The sequence below is a fragment of the Haliotis rufescens genome, unplaced genomic scaffold (assembly GCF_023055435.1).
Source record: "Haliotis rufescens isolate VD_foot unplaced genomic scaffold, xgHalRufe1.0.p SCAF_30, whole genome shotgun sequence".
Lineage (NCBI taxonomy): Eukaryota > Metazoa > Mollusca > Gastropoda > Lepetellida > Haliotidae > Haliotis > Haliotis rufescens.
This window is the reverse complement of record NW_025964002.1, coordinates 6127612-6152173: the sequence shown is the minus strand read 5'-3', so window position 1 is coordinate 6152173 and position 24562 is coordinate 6127612. Positions and strand designations below refer to the sequence as shown.

At 44.9% G+C, this 24562-nt stretch overlaps 1 protein-coding gene and 2 non-coding genes across 3 annotated transcripts in view; 2 read left to right on the top strand and 1 right to left on the bottom strand.

Moving 5' to 3' along the window:
• LOC124143263 (rotatin-like) overlaps positions 1-24562 on the bottom strand; it is a 71263-nt gene that overhangs the window by 22350 nt on the left and 24351 nt on the right. Inside the window, exons 20-32 of the mRNA XM_048380452.1 lie at positions 22296-22416; positions 20474-20570; positions 18476-18736; positions 17424-17645; positions 16695-16922; positions 15224-15295; positions 14497-14631; positions 12231-12306; positions 6115-6243; positions 4326-4427; positions 2667-2825; positions 1269-1376; positions 62-239 (exon numbers count right to left, since the gene is read on the bottom strand). Coding sequence (XP_048236409.1) covers positions 62-239; positions 1269-1376; positions 2667-2825; positions 4326-4427; positions 6115-6243; positions 12231-12306; positions 14497-14631; positions 15224-15295; positions 16695-16922; positions 17424-17645; positions 18476-18736; positions 20474-20570; positions 22296-22416 — 1888 coding nt within the window. The remainder of the gene's footprint in view (positions 1-61; positions 240-1268; positions 1377-2666; positions 2826-4325; positions 4428-6114; positions 6244-12230; positions 12307-14496; positions 14632-15223; positions 15296-16694; positions 16923-17423; positions 17646-18475; positions 18737-20473; positions 20571-22295; positions 22417-24562) is intronic.
• On the top strand, positions 8214-8286 carry Trnat-ugu. The gene has a single exon. It is a non-coding gene; the product is annotated as a tRNA-Thr (tRNA).
• On the top strand, positions 10449-10521 carry Trnat-ugu. Its single transcript has one exon. It is a non-coding gene; the product is annotated as a tRNA-Thr (tRNA).

Below are 24562 nucleotides of genomic sequence, written 5' to 3'. Positions count from 1 at the left end.
AACCACTAGGCTCCCCGACCGCCCCTAGAGTCATTGAGAAGCAGTGAGGAACACGCCATACCTGATGTACTGAGAGTCGTGTCTGTACTGGTGGTGGACGGCAGCTGTGTCTCCATGGTTACACTGACTGGCTGCACTGTAGGGTTGGAATACAGGCTGGCCAGAAGCATCATCATCTCCTGGTAGAACTGGCTGTGGTGCAGCAACGCCAGCAGCGCTGTCAGTCCGACCAGGGACACCTGGAATACAGGATGGAAGCATCAGCAGGGAGAAGCATCATCACACAGACAGAAACATTATCAGACAGACACAAGGACCATCAGATCGACAGAAGCATCATCACACAGACAGAAGCGCCATCAGCCAGAAGCACCATCACACAGACACAAGCTCCATCAGACAGACACATGCACCATCAGACGGACACAAGCACCATGAGACAGACACAAGCACCATGAGACAGACTTAAGCACCATGAGACAGACACAAGCATCATCAGACACAAGCACCATCAGACAAAAGCACCATCAGACAAAAGCACCATCAGAAAAAAGCACCATCAGACAGACACAAGCATCATCAGACGGAAGCATCATCAGACAGACAGAAGCACCATTAGACACAAGCACCATCAGACACATGGACCATCAGACAGACACAATCATCACGAGAGAGGCACAAGCACCATCAGACAAAAGCACCATCAGGCAGACACAAGCACCATTGGACACAATCACCATCAGACAGACGCAAGCACCACCAGACAAAGGACCATTAGACAGACACAATCATCATGAGACAGGCACAAGCATCATCGGACAGGCACAAGCATCATCAGACAGGCACAAACATCATCAGACAGACACAAGCACCATCAGACACATGGACCATCAGACGGAGGCACCATCAGACAGACACAATCATCATGAGACAGGCACAAGCACCATCAGACAAAAGCACCATCAGACAGACACAAGCACCATTGGACACAATCACCATCAGACAGATGCAAGCACCACCAGACAAAGCACCATCAGACAGACGCAAGCACCACCAGACAAAGCACCATCAGACAGACACAAGCACCATCAGACTGACAGAATCACCATCACAGACAGAAGCAACATCAGCCAAATTAGGGACAGACACACATACAAACGGCAGTACAATCATACAGACAGACTTCATCAAGGTGAAACAAGGTCAGCAGTGTCAGACCATGGTTACACAGACAGCGGTAGCTTCATGGAGAGCATTTGTCCACCTACCTCGTACTCTGTGTCTGTGACGACTGGCCCCTGCCATGTATTCTGCACTCCATCAACCCCTCCACTCGGCATTGTCTGTGATGTCAGATTCACCAGCAGCAGAGCAGCCTGCAACACACTCACACTGGAGGAGGACATGTACAGACACATCTACAGATGTTCTCACCAGACATAGGTGGATCCAGAGAGAGGAAGACTGGTCCAGATCCCCCCTTTTGAAATCCAAATGTAGTATGTTGTAGGCAGTAAAATTATCAGAGAGGATTTGATAGTTTGGACCCCTCCCTTTTTAAAATGCCTGGGCCCCAATCCACAAAGTGGTATTAGGGCTCAGGTGATTGTAACTCCGATATTTTAACACATGCTTACGATAGTTGTAGCACTCAGATCACTTTGTCGAAGGGTGCTCTGACCCAGTAGTTAAGGTGAGGTAAACTGGGGTTTATCATTGTGTTCAAGATTATTGAACCTATATAGCGATGAGCATGCACATGTCTGGCTGCTTGTACTAGTCTGGACTAATGTCAGTTTTATAGTGCTAGCCGACCGAAATACCATGCCGCAGTTTAACATGAAAACCCAACTCAGACACAGCATACTGAGCCGACCAGTGCTTGTTTTATCTCCTTAACGTCAAGCACCAGATAGGAAAACAACAAATAACATCTTTCAGGTTTCTGGACCGCCTAGTGGTAGAGCGTCCGCCTGGAGAGCGGAAGGTCCGGGGTTCGATCCCCGGCCGCGTCATACCAAAAGAAGGTAAAATATGGTACTTGTTGTTACCCTGTCTGGCGCTCGGCATTAAGGGGCTAAAACAAGGACTGGTCGGCTTGGAGTCAGTATACTGTGTCTGAGTGGGGTATTCATGTTAAATTGCGGCATGGTATCTCAGTGAGCTAGCACTATAAATCGGCATCAGTCCGGACTAGTACAAGCACCCACACAAACACACACACGTACATGCACGTCGCTATATAAGTGCAATAATCTTGGACACGACGTTAAACACCATTTCACCTCACCTCACGTTTCAGTTTCTTTTAGTATGACATGGATGGGGATCAAACCAGTGACCATGGAGGCGATCATCGGACACCTAAACCAAACAAGGACATTTTTCCATATAGGACACTGATTACAGTGCCTGGTATCTAACTGAGAATGGTCAACCAACTGTAGAATCAAAACTATCGGTAATCAGTATATAGCTGCCACAGAAGTAGCTTATGTTAACCACGTCACATTGAGCATAGGGTGTGTTTAATCATAGAGGCATACATTCTGCAATGTCATAAATTCTACATAAGAATTACAAACTAACCTAGGAAATATCAGTCATCCTCAACATGACCTGCTGTCACATCAACAACTGAGTTAACAAAGTGTCCTTCATCTCACCTGTTGTCTGACCATGCTGCACTCTGATTGGTCCAGAAGGATGCTGAAGGCTGCACCCCAGATGCCCCCTGGGATATGTTTACAGTTCTCGGTGATGATGATGCGACCCATCTCGGTGGATGTCAGGGCGACGGCTATACCAAGGCCGGCAGCTCGGACCTGGCAACGTAGAGAGGTGTGGAGTGAGGGTGAGCGGAATTCAACACAGCTAGAACAGTATGTCAGCTACATCATGGCATGTCAGCTCAATGAGGGAGGGAAGCGTAGAGTGACACAGACTATAGGTGATAATCTCTTGGTTAAATCCATGAATACGAGTATGGTGATGACAAACCAAGGATCATAATCAATCTGAGAATCGATCCCTGGAACACCTAATCCTGGCACCACAAACAGTACAGGCTGTAACACTGCAAGTTACTCATACAACCTGACACAGGGTCACTTGCCTGTCTCTGTGGCTGACAGAGAGTGACGTACCTCGCAGTCTCTGTGGCTGACAGAGAGTAGCGTACCTCGGGGTCTCTGTGGCTGACAGAGAGTGACGTACCTCTGGGTCTCTGTATCTGACAGAGAGTGACGTACCTCGGGGTCCCTGTGGCTGACAGAGAGTGATGTACCTCGCGGTCTCTACGGCTGACAGAGAGTGACGTACCTCGGGGTCTCTGTGGCTGACAGAGAGTGACTTACCTCGGGGTCTCTGTATCTGACAGAGAGTAGCATACCTCGGGGTCTCTGTGGCTGACAGAGAGTGACGTACCTCTGGGTCTCTGTATCTGACAGAGAGTGACATACCTATGGGTCTCAGTATCTGACAGAGAGTGACGTACCTCTGGGTCTCTGTATCTGACAGAGAGTGACTTACCTCTGGGTCTCTGTGTCTGACAGAGAGTAGCATACCTCGCGGTCTCTGTGGCTGACAGAGAGTGATATACCTCTGGGTCTCTGTATCTGACAGAGAGTGACGTGCCTCTGGGTCTTTGTATCTGACAGAGAGTGATGTACCTCGGGGTCCCTGTGGCTGACAGAGAGTGACTTACCTCGGGGTCTCTGTATCTGACAGAGAGTGACGTACCTTGGGGTCCCTGTATCTGAGAGAGTGACTTACCTCAGGGTCCCTGTATCTGAGAGAGAGTGACGTACCTCAGGGTCTCTGTATCTGAGAGAGAGTGACTTACTTCCGGGTCTCTGTATCTGACAGAGAGTGACGTACCTCAGGGTCCCTGTATCTGAGAGAGAGTGACGTGCCTCTGGGTCTCTGTATCTGACAGAGAGTGACGTACCTTGGGGTCCCTGTATCTGAGAGAGTGACGTACCTCGGGGTCCCTGTATCTGAGAGAGAGTGACGTACCTTGGGGTCCCTGTATCTGAGAGAGTGACTTACCTCAGGGTCCCTGTATCTGAGAGAGAGTGACGTACCTCGGGGTCCCTGTATCTGAGAGAGAGTGACCTACTTCCGGGTCTCTGTATCTGACAGAGAGTGCCTTACCTCAGGGTCCCTGTATCTGAGAGAGAGTGACGTGCCTCTGGGTCTCTGTATCTGAGAGAGAGTGACGTACCTTGGGGTCCCTGTATCTGAGAGAGTGACTTACCTCAGGGTCCCTGTATCTGAGAGAGACTTACCTCGGGGGGCCCTGTATCTGACAGAGAGTGACTTACTTCGGGGTCTCTGTAGGCCCACAGTGTCAGCATCCAGTTGAGTCCCGGCTCCCCCGCTCCATCTGTCCCCCGCCGACTATAGATCCAACTTCGTGGCCAGTCCTGGAGACAGACAAATCATCACTGCTTCTTTCAAGTGTACACTACAGACAACATACTGCTATAAACTCTACAGACTTTGGTCTTACACTACAGACAACATAATGCCTTAACTCTACAGACTTTGGTCTTACACTACAGACAACATAATGCCTTAACTCTACAGACTTTGGTCTTACACTACAGACAACATACTGCTTTAACTCTACAGACTTTGGTCTTACACTACAGACAACATACTGCTTTAACTCTACAGACTTTGGTCTTACACTACAGACAACATAATGCCTTAACTCTACAGACTTTGGTCTTACACTACAGACAACATAATGCCTTAACTCTACAGACTTTGGTCTTACACTACAGACAACATACTGCCTTAACTCTACAGACTTTGGTCTTACACTACAGACAACATACTGCTATAAACTCTACAGACTTTGGTCTTACACTACAGACAACATACTGCTTTAACTCTACAGACTTTGGTCTTACACTACAGACAACATACTGCTATAAACTCTACAGACTTTGGTCTTACACTACAGACAACATACTGCTATAAACTCTACAGACTTTGGTCTTACACTACAGACAACATACTGCTATAAACTCTACAGACTTTGGTCTTACACTACAGACAACATACTGCTATAAACTCTACACACTTTGGTCTTACACTACAGACAACATACTGCTATAAACTCTACAGACTTTGGTCTTACACTACAGACAACATACTGCTATAAACTCTACACACTTTGGTCTTACACTACAGACAACATACTGCTATAAACTCTACACACTTTGGTCTTACACTACAGACAACATACTGCTATAAACTCTACAGACTTTGGTCTTACACTACAGACAACATACTGCTATAAACTCTACACACTTGGGAATTAGTCCTCAGTATCCCATGCTTGTCTTCAGGCCAAACAAAAACATGTGTTTCAGGTAACATGACTCCAGCAGGTATGGTGGGTGGGGACATTTTTCTTATTTAATATTTATTGAACAATGTTGACAGATGACTTGTTCAGACAGATGTCAGTTAGTTAGCAATGATTTTTGAATTTGTAGGTCCAAACAGCTTCAGCAATGACAATATGAAGAAACATCTGATATATGTTGCATCTATGGCTGTTTGTCGCTTCTGATAAAAACATTTGGTAGGTCGGGTTACCTGTAACACAAGTACCGTATTCGACGTAATAAGCGCCCAGGGCGCTCTCAAAATTAGAAATAGGGGGCTCTTATTAGAATATTATTTTGGTGAAAATAATAGAGTTGAAAGAAAAATTTCGTGGTTTATGCCGACAGGCTGAAATGTTGATGTACGACAGATATATTTTTCCTGAATTTAATTGCCCATAGTCAGGAGTGCATATAACACACGAGTGCGTATTATACGGGAATAAATAAGTCGTGTGTACATTGATCAATCTGAAGGGGTGCTACTTGGGATTTTTCACCAGCCAATATCTTAGCAAAATGTCGCTGTGGGTGCTTATTAGAGCAGGGCACTTATTACGTCGTATACGGTATTGTTTGTTTTGCCCATGAGCCAATGCTGTTCCTGCTATGATCCACTAGTTTGCCTTGGTCAGACTGATTATTTGCGGGCTGCCATGATACGGCTGGACTATTGCTGGCTGACGAAAAAAACACACAAAACCTGGCCCACCTGGTCGTCCGTAACAATTGCCATCTCATGGGCCAAATGACGCAGGCACATGGTGGCCGACTTGGTCACTCCCTTTCCCATGTACGACATGGAGGTGCTGCCACGCCCGATGTGAAATGCTGACACTACCTGTCAACAGAAGACAGACACAAATGAGAAAATATACAGGATACGCATACAATCTGTAAAGTCTACAACCATTTCTCAACGACAAAAAAGCAGTGGGGTAGCCTAGTAGGTACAGTGATATTGCCGAAATATTGTTAAAAGCAAAATAAAACCATATAAAACTCACTCTCATTTCAAGGGTGATGAACTCGCTTAATTCTAGAGCTGAGTATCGCCTGGTGTCTTGGGATACAATATCTATCACGATACAGACTGACCATGCCACTGGTATCACGATACACAAACAAATAGAAAAAAATGATGAAATCACAGAAATATACCTCTCAAAATCTGGATACAAACATTCACTTAAAATCATCTCAAAAACAAAATCTTGTTAAAAAAAACAAGAATAAAACAGTTAAAAATGAAGGGATGGTTATTAAATGTAATAGTTTAATAGCAGGCACGTCCTCTATCACCACGTCCTCTATCACCACGTCCTAACAGGTGGCGCTATGCTACTTCTGCCTTAACGGGCGGTAACGCTATAAGTTAATGTTTTAAAAATAGTGTATCACGATCTCATCTATTTTGTTTGTTTGTTTGTTGTTTAACGCTGCACTCAGCAATATTCCAGCTATATGACGGCGGTCTGTAAATAAAAGAGTCTGGACCAGACAATCCCCCAACTGGGATCGATGACATGTATCAACCAAGTCAGCTAGCCTGACCACCGATCCCGTTAGTCGCCTTTAACGACAAGCATAGTCACCTTTTACGGCAAGTATAGGTTGCTGAAGACCTACTCTACCCTGGACCTTCACGGGTCTGTATCATCTGTACCTTAATATCGATGATATCTTAGGTATCTGTGAATCATTACAGCCCTACCATTTTCATCCCATTGAGTGAGTGAGTGAGTTGGATTTAACGCCACTTTTAACAGTATTCCAGTTATATCGCGGCGTGCCAGCTTAATGTGGGAGGAAAGCCCGAAGTGATGCAGGTCTCAGACGTTTACCACTTCGGTCAAACCCACGAGCACGGGTATGGTGCTGACAAACCTAGAAACATAATCGGGGCGAACCGGGATTAGAACCCACAATCATAGGTTTCTGGCGGGCCTAAGGGATGCAACTCTGCACAGCGAATCGCGGCGCCTTAGACGACTGGGCCAACCATGCCCCCTCATCCCATTGAGACAAATATGCACAGGTGGTCCAGAGGGAGGATGCAGGGGGTGCAAACGCCCTCTTTTTTAGCAGAAACATTAAACATTAACTGCACCCTCAGCCACTTCAGGACTTGGGTATAATGTGCACCTCTCTTTTCAACACTCTGGATCTGCTTCTCAATAGTGACTGTTTTTTTATGGTGTGATGAAAAATATTGACGATCAGTAACAGGGGCTTTCAAGTTCACCAAAAATACACAGTTTTCTAAAGTTGTTGACATAATAAACACAAGTTTAATATATATAATTACTGTTGTCAATGTTCTAACAATAAGGTGAAAACGTGATGCAGGTTATTGATCAGCTGGATCTGTGAAGATCCGGGGTAGAATAGGTCTTCAGCAACCCATGCTAGCTGTAAAAGGCAGACTATCCTTGTCGTAATAGGTGACTAACGGGATCATGTGGTCAGGCTCGCTGACTTGGTTGATGCATGTCATCGTATCCCACTTGTGTGGATCATTGCTCATGATATCAATCTCTGGGCTGTCTGGTCCAGACTCGATTATTTACAGACTGCCGTCTTATAGGTGGAATATTGCTGAGTGCGGCATTAAACAACAAACAAACAAACAAATATTGATCAGCAGTGTCCCAGGATCAACAGACATCTATAACACCTGGAACCAGATGGTGCTGTGCATTATGGAAACTATCAATACCTCATCGATTATGCAAATAATCATTGTCAAAGGTCATAATATCATATAGATCTCAGTGATATGACAACAGAAAGACATATGACAGTATGCAAGCCTCCATAGCTCAGTGGATAGAGCACTGGTCTTGTAAACCAGGGGTCGTGAGTTCGATCCTCACTGGGGGCTGAAGTTTTTCTTTTTCAATCAGCAGAGAATGTATCACTGTTCAACAATGTAGTCTATTTCCTGACAATACATGGAGTATTCACAACAGAGTAGTGTGAAAAGGGATAAAATTGAAAATTATAATGGAAACATAATAATGTAATCTCTTTTACTTGTAATGACTGAAAAAATGTCATCCAAATTTTCTTAAATTTGCAGCAATACAGATCAAATGTAACCTGGCTATAGTGTTTCTCCTTTTACTGGCAGCCATTTTGTATTATATCTAAGCTTGCAGTTTATGTGTTCAATTTCGCCTCTATGAAATACTTGATTAGGTGTTGGTTAACATATCTACAGCAATTACACACAAACAACCTCACATAAAGAGATTGTAACACAAATACCTTCAGGTAAAGTAACACTGTAACACACATACACACCTTCAGGTATAGAGACATTGTAACACACGTACACACCTTCAGGTATAGACACAATGTAACACACACACACACCTTCAGGTAAAGAGACAATGTAACACACATACACACCTTCAGGTATACAGACATTGTAACACACGTACACACCTTCAGGTATAGACACAATGTAACACACATACATACCTTCAAGTATAGAGACAATGTAACAAACACACCTTCAGTTAAAGAGACAATGTAACACACACACCTCCAGGTATAGAGACATTGTAACACACATACTCACCTTCAGGTAAAGAGACAATGTAACACACACACCTCCAGGTATAGAGACATTGTAACACACATACTCACCTTCAGGTAAAGAGACAATGTAACACACACACCTCCAGGTATAGAGACATTGTAACACACATACTCACCTTCAGGTAAAGAGACAATGTAACACACACACCTCCAGGTATAGAGACAATCACACCTCCAGGTAAAGAGACAATGTAACACACACCTTCAGGTATAGAGACAATCACACCTCCAGGTAAAGAGACAATGTAACACACACGCCTCCAGGTAAAGAGACAATCACACCTCCAGGTAAAGAGACAATGTAACACACACGCCTCCAGGTAAAGAGTGAGTGAGTGAGTGAGTGAGTGAGTGAGTGAGTGAGTGAGTGAGTGAGTGAGTGAGTTGGGTTTAATGCCCCTTTTAACAGTATTCCAGTTATATCGCGGCGTGCCAGCTTAATGTGGGAGGAAAGCCCGAAGTGATGCAGGTCTCAGACGTTTACCACTTCGGTCAAACCCACGAGCACGGGTATGGTGCTGACAAACCTAGAAACATAATCGGGGCGAACCGGGATTAGAACCCACAATCATAGGTTTCTGGCGGGCCTAAGGGATGCAACTCTGCACAGCGAATCGCGGCGCCTTAGACGACTGGGCCAACCATGCCCCCTCATCCCATTGAGACAAATATGCACAGGTGGTCCAGAGGGAGGATGCAGGGGGTGCAAACGCCCTCTTTTTTAGCAGAAACATTAAACATTAACTGCACCCTCAGCCACTTCAGGACTTGGGTATAATGTGGACCTCTCTTTTCAACACTCTGGACCTGCTTCTCAATAGTCACTGTTTTTTTATGGTGTGATGAAAAATATTGACGATCAGTAACAGGGGCTTTCAAGTTCACCAAAAATACACAGTTTTCTAAAGTTGTTGACATAATAAAAACAAGTTTAATTTCTGTTGTCAATGTTCTAACAATAAGGTGAAAACGTGATGCAGGTTATTGATCAGCTGGATCTGTGAAGATCCGGGGTAGAATAGGTCTTCAGCAACCCATGCTAGCTGTAAAATGCAGACTATCCTTGTCGTAATAGGTGACTAACGGGATCATGTGGTCAGGTGTTGACTTGGTTGATGCATGTCATCGTATCCCACTTGCGTGGATCGATGCTCATGGTATCAATCACTGGATTGTCTGGTACAGACTCGATTATTTACAGACCGCCATCTTATAGGTGGAATATTGCTGAGTGCGGCATTAAACAACAAACAAACAAACAAATATTGATCAGCATTGTCCCAGGATCAACAGACATCTATAACACCTGGAACCAGATGGTGCTGTGCATTATGGGAACTATCAATACCTCATCGATTATGCAAATAATCATTGTCAAAGGTCATGATATCATATAGATCTCAGCGATATGACAGCAGAAAGACATTCTACAGTATGCAAGCCTCCATAGCTCAGTGGATAGAGCACTGGTCTTGTAAACCAGGGGTCGTGAGTTCGATCCTCACTGGGGGCTGAAGTTTTTCTTTTTCAATCAACAGAGAATGTATCACTGTTCAACAATGTAGTCTATTTCCTGACAATACATGGAGTATTCACAACAGAGTAGTGTGAAAAGGGATAAAATTGAAAATTATAATGGAAACATAATAATGTAATCTGTTTTACTTGTAACAACTGAAAAAAATGTCATCCAAATTATCTTATATTTGCAGCAGTACAGATCAAATGTAACCTGGCTGTAATGTTTCTCCTTTAACTGGTAGCCATTTTGTAGTATATCTAAGCTTGTAGTTTATGTGTTCAATTTCTCCTCTATGAAATACTAGAATAGGTGTTGGTTAACTCAATTGGACTCAACCCTGGTAATAATTAAAAACATTTACACATACCTACAGCAATTACACACAAACAACTTCACATAAAAAAAACAATGTAACACACACACCTTCAGGTATAGAGACAATGTAACACACACACCTTCAGGTATAGAGACAATGTAACACACACACCTTCAGGTATAGAGACAATGTAACACACATACACACCTTCAGGTATAGAGACAATGTAACACACATACCTTCAGGAATATTGAAACTGTAACACACACACCTTCAGGTATGGAGACAATGTAACACACACACCTTCAGGTATAGAGACAATGTAACACTTATAAACCTATTCATTGGGATCTCTATTAAGTAAGAGGGTTCTTTCTATAGGCATTAAAACCTATTGTGAGGTTTTACTTTCAAAGTAAAACCTATTATGAGGTTTTATTTTCGTTCTGGAGGTTTTACTTTGAATGTAAAACCTCAAATCCCAAATTTAACCAAGTAACTGAAAAAATGACTAAAAGTAGCAATTCAAAATTGTAATTCAATTAAAATTGAATGTCATGTGTACAGTGAATGAAGACTGGGTAACAAAATGAAAGTCGTCATCGCTCATCTTTCCACTTCAGTGTCTCTGGTGAAAGGACAGAGAGGTTTCAAAACACGTGCTTTTAAAGTGCTTATCAATGCTGCACAATTTGCACGTACAGTAACTGCTAGCCGTTAGGTCACAACTACCTCTATGTAACAGTTGGATTGTTTAAAGTCATAAATCTTGTTAAGCAAAAGACACCTTTTAAATTTGCGAATTTTCTTTTTGAAAAGTTTAAAAGAAGTGGAATATTGCAACACAAACATTTAGAGACCGAAGATTTCACTTTCATTTAAAAGTAAGTATTTTAGTTGTGTTTTGTTATTGACACATCCAAGTGCTCTTGACCGCCTGGCAAGTCAGCGAATTTCACGTGCAAGTTATGATATCACGTCTTCAAGGAAGCGCTATAATGAAGCACCTCATTAATAGATGCTCGTTATAACATATAATCAATTTAGACGGTTTATAAGTATGGAAAAACACTTTCCCTCGGTTTTGGTAGACAGAGCATGCCCTGGGGGACGAGAAAAACCGCGGGGGCTTCGCCCCCTTGGTTTTTCCCTCTCCCCAGGGCATGCTCTGTCTACCAAAACCTCGTGAGCGTGTTTTCTCCAATCCGTAGACACCTTAAGGGATAGAGACAATGTAACACACACACCTTCAGGTATATTGACACTGTAACACACACACCTTCAGGTATATTGACACTGTAACACTCACACCTTCAGGTATAGTGACACTCTAACACACACACCTTCAGGTAAGAGACAATGGAATCCACAGAGAGACACGTACCTCCAGGAGACAGGTGAGGACCTGGGAACAAAGGGAGCTGCTGTCGATGTCTGTACACTCATGGCTCCAGCCCGGCCTGCAACACACACATACAGTTTACTCCTACCTGTACAACACAGGTACACCTACCACATGGCCTGCAACTCATCTCCGTCTAGCCCAGGGTGCATCTAGCACTGCACTGTTCCCGCCACCCCACCCACCTGGCTGTCAGGTGCATCAAGCACTGCACTGTCCCCGCCACCCCACCCACCTGGCTGACAGGTGCATCAAGCACTGCACTGTCCCCTCCACCCCACCCACCTGGCTGTCAGGTGCATCAAGCACTGCACTGTCCCCTCCACCCCACCCACCTGGCTGTCAGGTGCATCAATCACTGCACTGTTCCCGCCACCCCACCCACCTGGCTGTCAGGTGCATCAAGCACTGTACTGTCACCCCACCCACCTGGCTGTCCGGTGCATCAAGCACTGTACTGTCCCCTCCACCCCACCCACCTGGTAGTCAGGTGCATCAAGCACTGCACTGTTCCCGCCACCCCACCCACCTGGCTGTCAGGTGCATCAAGCACTGCACTGTCCCCTCCACCCCACCCACCTGGCTGTCAGGTGCATCAATCACTGCACTGTTCCCGCCACCCCACCCACCTGGCTGTCAGGTGCATCAAGCACTGTACTGTCACCCCACCCACCTGGCTGTCCGGTGCATCAAGCACTGTACTGTCCCCTCCACCCCACCCACCTGGTAGTCAGGTGCATCAAGCACTGCACTGTTCCCGCCACCCCACCCACCTGGCTGTCAGGTGCATCAAGCACTGTACTGCCACCCCACCCACCTGGCTGTCAGGTGCATCAAGCACTGCACTGTCCCCGCCACCCACCTGGCTGTCAGGTGCATCAAGCACTGCACTGTCACCCCACCCCACCCACCTGGTAGTCAGGTGCATCAAGCACTGCACTGTCCCCGCCACCCACCTGGCTGTCAGGTGCATCAAGCACTGCACTGTCACCCCACCCCACCCACCTGGCTGTCAGGTGCATCAAGCACTGTACTGTCACCTCCACCCACCTGGCTGTCAGGTGCATCAAGCACTGCACTGTCCCCTCCACCCACCTGGCTGTCAGGTGCATCAAGCACTGCACTGTTCCCGCCACCCCACCCACCTGGCTGTCAGGTGCATCAAGCACTGTACTGCCACCCCACCCACCTGGCTGTCAGGTGCATCAAGCACCTCACTGTCCCTGCCACCCACCTGGCTGTCAGGTGCATCAAGCACCTCACTGTCCCCGCCACCCACCTGGCTGTCAGGTGCATCAAGCACTGTTCCCGCCACCCCACCCACCTGGCTGTCAGGTGCATCAAGCACTGTACTGCCACCCCACCCACCTGGCTGTCAGGTGCATCAAGCACCTCACTGTCCCTGCCACCCACCTGGCTGTCAGGTGCATCAAGCACTGTACTGTCACCCCACCCCACCCACCTGGCTGTCAGGTGCATCAAGCACTGTACTGTCCCCTCAACCCACCTGGCTGTCAGGTGCATCAAGCACTGTACTGTCACCCCACCCACCTGGCAGTCAGGTGCATCAAGCACTGGACTGTCACCCCACCCACCTTGCTGTCAGGTGCATCAAGCACTTCACTGTCCCCTCCACCACCTGGTAGTCAGGTGCATCAAGCACTGCAATGACCCCTCCACCCACCTGGCTGTCAGGTGCATCAAGCATTGTACTGTCACCCCACCCACCTGGCTGTCAGGTGCATCAAGCACTGCACTGTCACCCCACCCACTTGGCTGTCAGGTGCATCAAGCACTGTACTGTCACCCCACCCACCTGGCAGTCAGGTGCATCAAGCACTGCACTGTCCCCTCCACCCACCTGGCTGTCAGGTGCATCAAGCATTGTACTGTCACCCCACCCACCTGGCTGTCAGGTGCATCAAGCATTGTACTGTCACCCCACCCACTTGGCTGTCAGGTGCATCAAGCACTGTACTGTCACCCCACCCCACCCACCTGGCTGTCAGGTGCATCAAGCACTGCACTGTCACCTCCACCCCACCCACCTGGCTGTCAGGTGCATCAAGCACTGCACTGTTCCCGCCACCCCACCCACCTGGCTGTCAGGTGCATCAAGCACTGCACTGTCACCTCCACCCCACCCACCTGGCAGTCAGGTGCATCAAGCACTGCACTGTTCCCGCCACCCCACCCACCTGGCTGTCAGGTGCATCAAGCACTGCACTGTCCCCTCCACCCCACCCACCTGGCAGTCAGGTGCATCAAGCACTGTAGTGTTCCTTCCAGAGAGGCCAGGTTGTAGAAATGGGGAGCATCTGTCACATTCAGTCGCAGCAGCAGCTTCTTGGCAAGGTCGCCTCGCATCTGGTACATCTTCAAGCTGTGGGTCATGACGTGAAACTTATGTTCCTGCTAGTGCAACCACAACATCTAATAGTTTCATCAATGTTTTGAAAGTATCATATAAAACTGTTGTACTGACACAAAACCTCAACAGGATGTTTTCCATGTGATGATATACAATAGGTGAAACTGTGGATTGGAAAATAAAACAAAACACATGTATTCTGAAGTAATCACACTTATTTTAAAATATGCTTGTATTTTTTCTTCGGAATACACAAATTCAAAATCAGTAAAGTCAGTAAAGCAACACGTATAACCCAAGATGACATGAAGATTTGTTGATGATGCCTTCACTATTACTACTCTATGTTGGTTGGTTGGTTTGTTGTTTTACGCCGCACTCAGCAATATTCCAGCTATATGAAGGCGGTCTGTAAATCATCGAGTCTGGACCAGACAATCCAGTGATTAATATCATGAGCAGCGAGCCTAACCACCCGATCCCGTTAATCGCCTTCTACGACAAGCATAGTCGCCTTTTACGGCAAACATGGGTTGCTGAAGACCTATTCTACCCCGGATCTTCACTACTACTACTCTATGTACAGTATGGCTCAGTGCCTCACCTCTTGCAGAGCTGGTAGGGCAGCTGGCTGTTGAAAGTGGCTATGAAGTGAAGCAGCTGTCGGTCCAGGGACCTGAAACAGGAGCATGTTGCCTTGCAGGAGAACCCAGCTACATCTATGAGGAAAAACTTGTCCTCGCGTAGGTACGCAAAAGTTTTACAAACATTTTGCGGAAATTTTGCTCAACAAAATGAAAGACTTTTGTGTTGTAGTGTACCTCTTAAACATAACATCGTCCAATATATGACGTCATCAAGTTGTGAGCACATGTTAGAATCTCCTAAATGAGTGAGTGAGTGAGTGAGTGAGTATGGTTTAACGTCGCTTTTAGCAATATTCCAGCAATATCACGGAGGGGGACACCAGAAATGGGCTTCACACATTGTACCCATGTCGGGAATCGAACCCGGGTCTTCGGCGTGACGAGCAAACGCTTTACCCACTAGGCTACCCGACCGCCCCTTCCAGAAATGAAGTCATGACAGAACAATGTTTTACCGTGAAATAAACCAATCTTCGTTCTTCCTTGTTCTTTGCGATTTATCGCGTAGCTATCTTTCATAAAGCAATATATAGGTGAAGAGAAAAGAAATACACTTGAACCAGTGCGTATAAAGCATACAGAAATTGACATCCATCTATCGTGAATCTCTACCTAGCAGTGTCAGTCAATGTTTTGAAACAATACCACTGATTGGGTTGTAGGCAGGAATTATCATTTCAAGTGTTGGTCAGTATCAACACTTTGTCACCGACAGCTAAGGACCACAATTTGGCCTAAAATGAATCAAGTTGTGTTAAGAAAGCCCACTGGGACCAGCACAAGAGTGAAGTCTTTGAAAGGCATTTAGAATAGTTACACATAAGGAAGAGAATATATGGGCATCATTTTCTATATTATGAGGAACACTTAATATGCTTAATCCTTTATCAGGTGAATGAATGCTATGAGGCAGAGAACATATTTAAGTACCTGTACGAACAACAAAACTAACAAGATAAAAAAAGGTGGGAACTCAACAAGGGAAGCTAACAGTTAATTGGCGCCGATAGGTGATTAGGAATAGACAATGGAAGACAGCACTTTACAGTAATTGGCGCTGAGAGTTATGGACAACTGGAAGCCAGGACTAAATTATCCCTGACAGATTAATGGCAATGGACAATGGGCAAACGGGAGGCCGGGGGTAAGTAGCACTTATAGGTGCTAATAGGTGCTAATTTGCTTTCCAAGAATGGATAGCAAAGTCAGCCAAGGAAACGAAGACTTGACATTCTTCTGGCCAGGGAGCATCTTACTGATTTCAACAACCCTGGAGATAGTGACGAAACATCGCAACCTGTAGATAGAGGCCAACACAGTTCATTGTTTTGCTGACACATGTGGCATCATATTCACGTCTAACTACCTGGTGTCACAGGTGCAATAGCAATGATTGGTGTGTGTGTCACAGTCAGATATATTTATTACCTTTTGACAGTAACATTGCTGTCAACTTGGTTGTCTCCCATGTCTGTCCCACCTGACCTGTTCAGCAGACCAATCAGGGGCCCTGTTGAATCGTACAGCTTGTCTGCAAGCCATGGTAGCATGTCAGCTGATGCCTGATTGGGCAGTTTGAGGATGATGCTGGCAAACTTGAGGACCTCAAGCAGCAGACTCTCATCAGCAGCAGACGTCGGCATCACCTGGACAAACCTGCAGCAAACAGTGAGTGGTTATTAATGACATGGAACTTAGGGTTTGCAGGTCATTATATAGATATTGGCATAATGGACCCCTTTACAGACCTTATTCAAGAGATATTGAAATTAACACGTTTATTATTGGTTAAATTTACTAAACAAAAGAAATATGTTTATTTCACGCTGCACTAGTCAATAATCCAGCTATATGACAGAGCCCTGTAAATTAAGTCTGGACAAGACAATCCAGTGATTGATATTGTGAGCAACGATGACATGCAATAAACCAAGCTACTGAGCCTGGGGACAATGATAAGTAGGTCAATGATGTAGAACGGCTGTCACGACAAACAAAATGAAATGATGCAGTATTTGTTTAAGTGAAGGGACAAGGAGTGTATGAAATATCAACAAATACAATGAAGTTTTGTAAGACTTTGGAGTTCTTCTGGTATTTCCCTGATGTTGCAGCACAGGGCTCTGTTGTTCTCCTAGTCCTGTCTACAGAACTCACCTCCCCAAGATTGTGAACCAGTCCTTACTGGGCAGCAGGTCACTGGAGTGGAGACTCCGGATGTTGATGATGAAGCTGGCGAGGCGAGTAAGGGCAGCCTCCACAGCACTGTGGGATGTAGCGTTGCTGATGCCGTACACGCCCTGCTGGAATCCCCAGCGGAAATCTGTCACCTCCAGCACTCGCTTCAGGACAGCTGACAACTGCAACTTGCTGGAAAAGCTATAAGTAAAGAATACTTGCATCAATATCAGTGTTTTACATGACATCAGTCAAGTGTTACCACAGAGTGTCTTTATTTTTATCACGATATGCTGTACATGATTTCCAAACTTTACACACTAATCCTGCATGAGACAAATGGTGCATCTCGATGGTTCACACAACAGACCAGAACGTTCGTTTGTGCATCGAAACAAGCTTGAATATGAGTAATGTTTGTTTGTTTTGCATGTTTATTTGTTGTCTAGCTCCTCAATATTTCAGCTACGTAATGACAGAATGTAAATAAAGAATTCTGGACCAAACAATCCAGTGACTGATAGATATTATGACAACAATCCACAGTGCCAGTGTATGACAAACACTATCAATCTAGCCTAACCACCAGGGACCCGTGAAGATCCTGGGGGGGGGGAATAGGTCTTCAGCAACCCATGCTTGCATCAAAAGGCAACAGCACTTGTTGTATAAGGCGATTAACTAGGCGGGTGGTCAGGCTCGCTGACTGCATGTCAGCGTATCCCAATTGCGTGGATCAATGCTCATGATTTCAATCACTGGATTGTCTGGTCAGACTGCTATCATATTAACACAACAAACAAACCAACAAAAACTAACCACAAGGGCCCAATTTCACAAAGACATTGTAGCACTATCGTAACTTCCATAGCTTAAAACTGACTTACAACAGTTGTAGCAATACACTCCATTTGTAAAACAGGGAGCCAATACATTATGTTACCTCTTGCAACCAGCAAAGGTTGCTGAGGACCAATTCTAACCCTCAACACCTATAGATTATAAAACATGACGTGGCTGTCGGTACATACAGTTCCTTGGTGTCTCCATCTTGTTTCTCCATCTTGACCAGACTGAGAAGTCCCTCCATGCCACCATTCCACGCCACGTTCCAGGCAACACACAGCTTCTCCAGGGCGGGGCCACACTGCAGCGGGTCGTCAGCAGGGGGAATAACTACACAATGCGGACTGACTTCGTGATGGACAGCAGAGCGAAATGGTAGTCGGTACCTCTTGGTGATGACAGAAGGCAAAGTGAAGGCCATTCCAAGCTTCCCTCCTTTAGAAGTGCTGCAATTGTCATTGTGTGTTTGCTGTAGAACTATCTCAATAGCATCTTCCCTAGGCAAGTGCGTTAACTGACTATAAAAGTCCAATTTCCACCCTTGCCGAACTAGGCTAGAATTATGGTGTTACATTTTGGCTGGACTAACGAGTCTATGCATAGTCCAATCAAAATTATGTAACAAACTAGACATCCGAGTTTCGAAAACAAAATGGATTTCAACATGCTGATTTCAATCGACTGCAGGGTTTGAAAAACATGTGTACTGTCAACTTGGTTTCGACAGATAATTTCCAAATCTTTTCATGTTTTTAATCAAGGTGCTCAAGTGATTTGATGCACTTTGCAGGTAAGAACCGTTTTAATACAATATATGAATTTGATCATCTGATCGTCTTGACTGGACGCTGCCATTTTGTTTGAAGCAAATGCGAGTGACATGTGAGATGGATTCTGGTTGGTCAACAGCGGGGACATAGAACTCATAATATTCACTGGTGGCGCTATGAACGAGCCCAGAAATTCCAGCTAGTTTGGCAAGGGTGGAAACTGGACTTTTATAGTCAGTTAATGCCCTTGTCTCGGGAAGATGTGTGAATAGATATGCTCGGTACAATACAACAATAGGGAACAGAGTGTTTCACAATATGCTGAAAGTTTTTGGCTACGTTGCTTCTGAATGATGCTGTAGCTGACACGAAGCTGGAAGGTAAATCCTTTTTTTTATATTAAAACGTTTGCTGTTCACACATAAAAAAATGCTTTGGTTAATAAATAGGCAAAAAGCAAAACACTGTTCTTAAATTCAATCGTTCACATTCATGACATGTGAGTTGTCATGAGAAAGAACCAAGGTATTAAAAGAAAATGCCTAATTACATAAACCTTCAAGGAATAATTTGAACAAAACTGCACCTGGGTCAAGGCAATTTAAATGTGATAGACCAGGCAGTGATTCATTAAGGAGTCAATGGAAGGAGAAATTCTAGTTTAATGGCACATTTTTACATTCAAAGGAATTAAAAGCTTGATCTGAATTATAGTTGACTTTTCTAAGTAGTTTGGGAACAGTTCTACTCACAGAGACCATAACAAGTTCACTAGCAAGGACATTAGTGAACACTGGATATATATCTATCTGCAAGTTATGACCGACTGACACAATACCCATCTTACTGATGCAAGGGAGTTAACTGACTATAAAAGTCCAGTTTCCACCCTTGCCGAACTTGGCTGGAATTTCTGTGCTCGATCATGGCGGCACCAGTGGCTATTATGAGTTATGTCCCATCTACGTCCCTCCTATAGACCAAACACATTCCACCTCTCATAGCACTTGCATTTGCTTCACACAAAATGACAGCTCCTAGTCAAGACAATCAGATCGATAATCAAGATCAGTATTGTTAAAAAAAAAACGGGTCATACTTCGCGAAGTGCATCAAATCATGTGAGCACCTTGATTAAAAACATGAAAGGATTCAGAAACTATTTGTTGACAATAAGTTGACGGTACACATGCTGTACAAATCCTGCAATTCACCAAAATCTGCATGGCAGTTGGCGAACCGTATGTCGATTTCCTTCAGCAATTTTGATTGGACTATGAATAGACTTGTTCGTCTAGCCATAATAACTCCCTAATTCCTGCCTAGTTCGGCAAGGGTGAGTTAGTTAACTCCCTTGCCTTGGGAAGATGCACAAACCATGTGAGGCAAGTTGACCATTATAATAAGACCAACCTGACATCAAACTTGGCCACCTCATCATGCAGCAGCAGTGTAAGAACATGGGACACCTCGTAACACACCTTCTCATCCTTCTGGAACATCAGGGCAACTGCAACAACAAACAGAGAAGTCTAGGATAGGTGACAGCTGTAGGGTGAAGTCTAGGACAGGTGACAGCTGTAGGGTGAAGTCTAGAACAGGTGACAGCTGTAGGGTGAAGTCTAGGACAGGTGACAGCTGTAGGGTGAAGTCTAGGACAGGTAGCTGTAGGGTGAAGTCTAGGATAGGTGACAGCTGTAGGGTGAAGTCTAGGACAGGTAGCTGTAGGGTGAAGTCTAGGACAGGTAGCTGTAGGGTGAAGTCTAGGATAGGTGACAGCTGTAGGGTGAAGTCTAGAACAGGTGACAGCTGTAGGGTGAAGTCTAGGACAGGTGACAGCTGTAGGGTGAAGTCTAGGACAGGTAGCTGTAGGGTGAAGTCTAGGACAGGTGACAGCTGTAGGGTGAAGTCTAGGACAGGTAGCTGTAGGGTGAAGTCTAGGACAGGTGACAGCTGTAGGGTGAAGTCTAGGACAGGTAGCTGTAGGGTGAAGTCTAGGACAGGTAGCTGTAGGGTGAAGTCTAGGATAGGTGACAGCTGTAGGGTGAAGTCTAGGACAGGTGACAGCTGTAGGGTGAAGTCTAGGACAGGTGACAGCTGTAGGGTGAAGTCTAGGACAGGTAGCTGTAGGGTGAAGTCTAGGACAGGTGACAGCTGTAGGGTGAAGTCTAGGACAGGTAGCTGTAGGGTGAAGTCTAGGACAGGTAGCTGTAGGGTGAAGTCTAGGATAGGTGACAGCTGTAGGGTGAAGTCTAGAACAGGTGACAGCTGTAGGGTGAAGTCTAGGACAGGTGACAGCTGTAGGGTGAAGTCTAGGACAGGTAGCTGTAGGGTGAAGTCTAGGACAGGTGACAGCTGTAGGGTGAAGTCTAGGACAGGTGACAGCTGTAGGGTGAAGTCTAGGACAGGTAGCTGTAGGGTGAAGTCTAGGACAGGTGACAGCTGTAGGGTGAAGTCTAGGACAGGTGACAGCTGTAGGGTGAAGTCTAGGACAGGTAGCTGTAGGGTGAAGTCTAGGACAGGTAGCTGTAGGGTGAAGTCTAGGACAGGTAGCTGTAGGGTGAAGTCTAGGACAGGTGACAGCTGTAGGGTGAAGTCTAGAACAGGTGACAGCTGTAGGGTGAAGTCTAGGACAGGTGACAGCTGTAGGGTGAAGTCTAGGACAGGTAGCTGTAGGGTGAAGTCTAGGACAGGTGACAGCTGTAGGGTGAAGTCTAGGACAGGTAGCTGTAGGGTGAAGTCTAGGACAGGTAGCTGTAGGGTGAAGTCTAGGATAGGTGACAGCTGTAGGGTGAAGTCTAGGACAGGTGACAGCTGTAGGGTGAAGTCTAGGATAGGTTACAGCTGTAGGGTGAAGTCTAGGATAGGTGACAGCTGTAGGGTGAAGTCTAGGACAGGTGACAGCTGATGGTTGAAGTCTAGAACAGGTGACAGCTGTAAGGTGAAGTCTAGAACAGGTGACAGCTGTAGGGTGAAGTCTAGAACAAGTGACAGCTGTAGGGTGAAGTCTAGAACAGGTGACCGCTGTTGGGTAAAGTCTAGGACAGGTAACAGCTGTAGAGAGAAGACTACAACCAATAGCAGCTATAGAAAGAAGTCTATGATAGGTAACAGCTGAAGAGTGAAGGCTATGACAGATAACAGCTGTAGGGTAAAGTCTAGGACAACAGCTGTAGGGTGAAGTCTATGACATATATCAGCTTAATGCAGTGTCAATGACAAGTCGTCTACTCACCTCTCACTAGACAGTAGTAGATCTGAGAATCATGGGCCAGGTTGTGCCTAAGGGTGTAGTCGTGATGGAGGAGGTGGCGTAGGATCGTCACACATGCTGACAGGTAGGGAATGTTCACATTCTAAAATAAATGAAAAGTTCTACTTGAAACTGGGAAAAGGAAAAGAAGATTTTAAAAAAACAGACTGAAGAATTGCTTAAAGGTTTTTAAAACAAGTTAGTTATTGACAGATTATTTTTAAATCACTATTCATTAGCATAACAGGCAACTAACTACGGTATTATAGTACCTTATATACAAATGATCAAGTGATGTCATGTATCAAAACAACAAAGTCTGATAAGGAATCTGGAATTAGCCTCAAAGTTAGCTATATCAAGGTTAACTGTCACATGTTCTCAGGACTTGACTCAAACCACAGCAAACATAATGGCCACCTAGTTCTAAAATGTTTGTATCATATGATTTAAATGAACCCAACTGCGAGAAAGATAATGCTTACTAGCACAATCTCTGTATACTGGTACTTTCTGTATATAATCTCTGTATACTGGTACTCTCTGTATATACTCTCTGTATATACTGGTACTCTGTATATACTCTCTGTATACCCATATACTGTCTTTTGCACATATCTTAACTGTGTTATTATATAACACTTACCATGTAAAATATTTTGTGCGAGGGCTACGTAACTTGTGAAAATTGTGCGTAATCCTTTTCCTTGCAAATACAGTATTTCTAAATCAAAACTACTTGTACATGTTACTATTCATTTTTAAAAATAGTAAAATATATATAGCTGAAGGTACAGCAGGCCATCATTCAACCAGAAGCTACTCTTAAAGCCAGTACTGTCTACATGATCCAGATAACGCAGCACAAAGCAATTCCATAAATGAATTTAACACCTAAAGTATTCATCTTCAAGCATGTATTTCAATGTCCTGTTGGCTGATGTCAGAAGACAATACACAAGCAGCCACACAGATCATCCTAGCAAGACCCAAGTGTACAAAATCAACTGGAAAACTATTAACTGATTCATTTTTACTTCTGAAAACATAATTGTTCTTAATCAGTGTTCGAAATTAAGCTTGATTGTGGGGTCCTTGAATTCTTCTCCAATGGTATGTGTATCTAGGGAACTCAAAATATTTCACTTATAATATAAGGGCAATGAGAAGGATTATGGGACGTTCATGTTAGATTGAGAACACTGTTATTCATGTTAAAATAGGGGACAGGAAAACACTTCAGACATTCAGTCTAGTTAACTAGCTACACTCCACAGCAAGAAGACTCCAAACCAGTCAAGGAAAAGGGTGGTGAGAGACAGGGGTAACATCATAGCCTGCATGGCATGGCTGTCCACCAGGTAACTCAGCCTGGCAAGTTCGTGATTGCTGTATGTTTAAGGCTGCTAGCTCCAACTCGGCTAGGTCAGAACCAATAGCTGGTCCTCATTTGATATTCTGATATCAAATATCTGATTCTGATTGATATTGAGACTGACCATTTGATATTCTGTCGGGTTATGGGGGGTTGGTGGGTATTTTGTATCGAGATTAAATACTGTATCAGCTACAGCTAAAAAAGACATATTGTATTATGAACCATGTGTCTGAATTTCTTTTAAAGAAAAACACCTAGCAACAATGTAATCTTTGTGGCAGGCAATTCTTTTCTTTTTTCAACAGTCTGAAGCATATTATTTTTTTCAAGAACTTTTGATTTTTTTAAAAATCCCAGGCCCCCCCCCCCTCCAGAATATCAAATGGTTGTTACCTCACACCTAGCATCCTTACAACTAGCATCATTTTCAACGACCCATTTATGTCATACAGCTTAGATATTGCTGACTGCAGCATAAAATAACATATGCTTGTTCATTGCATCATTACGTCTCTACAAGATCATTTGTTGCCATGGGAACCTGGAAGTAGATGTGTGGTTTGTCTACGTTGCAGGTCTGCAGCTGCCGGAGGATGAGGAAGTCGTCGGTGTGGTACTGGGGGTACAGGCGGGGCAGGGGCACGCTGGCCAGTTTGCCACAGTGGACTTGGAAGCAAGATACACACTGCCATGGTGACCACACTGTCAGCATCTTGTCTCAAGGCCACCGAGAAAGCTGGACTCAGGTCAGCTTATTAACTATTGTTTCCTCTTGTGAGGAGAAGACCCTGCATGAATCGCATATTTCATCACACCATCCTGCCTGCCTCAACTAATCATGCAATGTATAATCTCTGTGTAATGTGGCCTG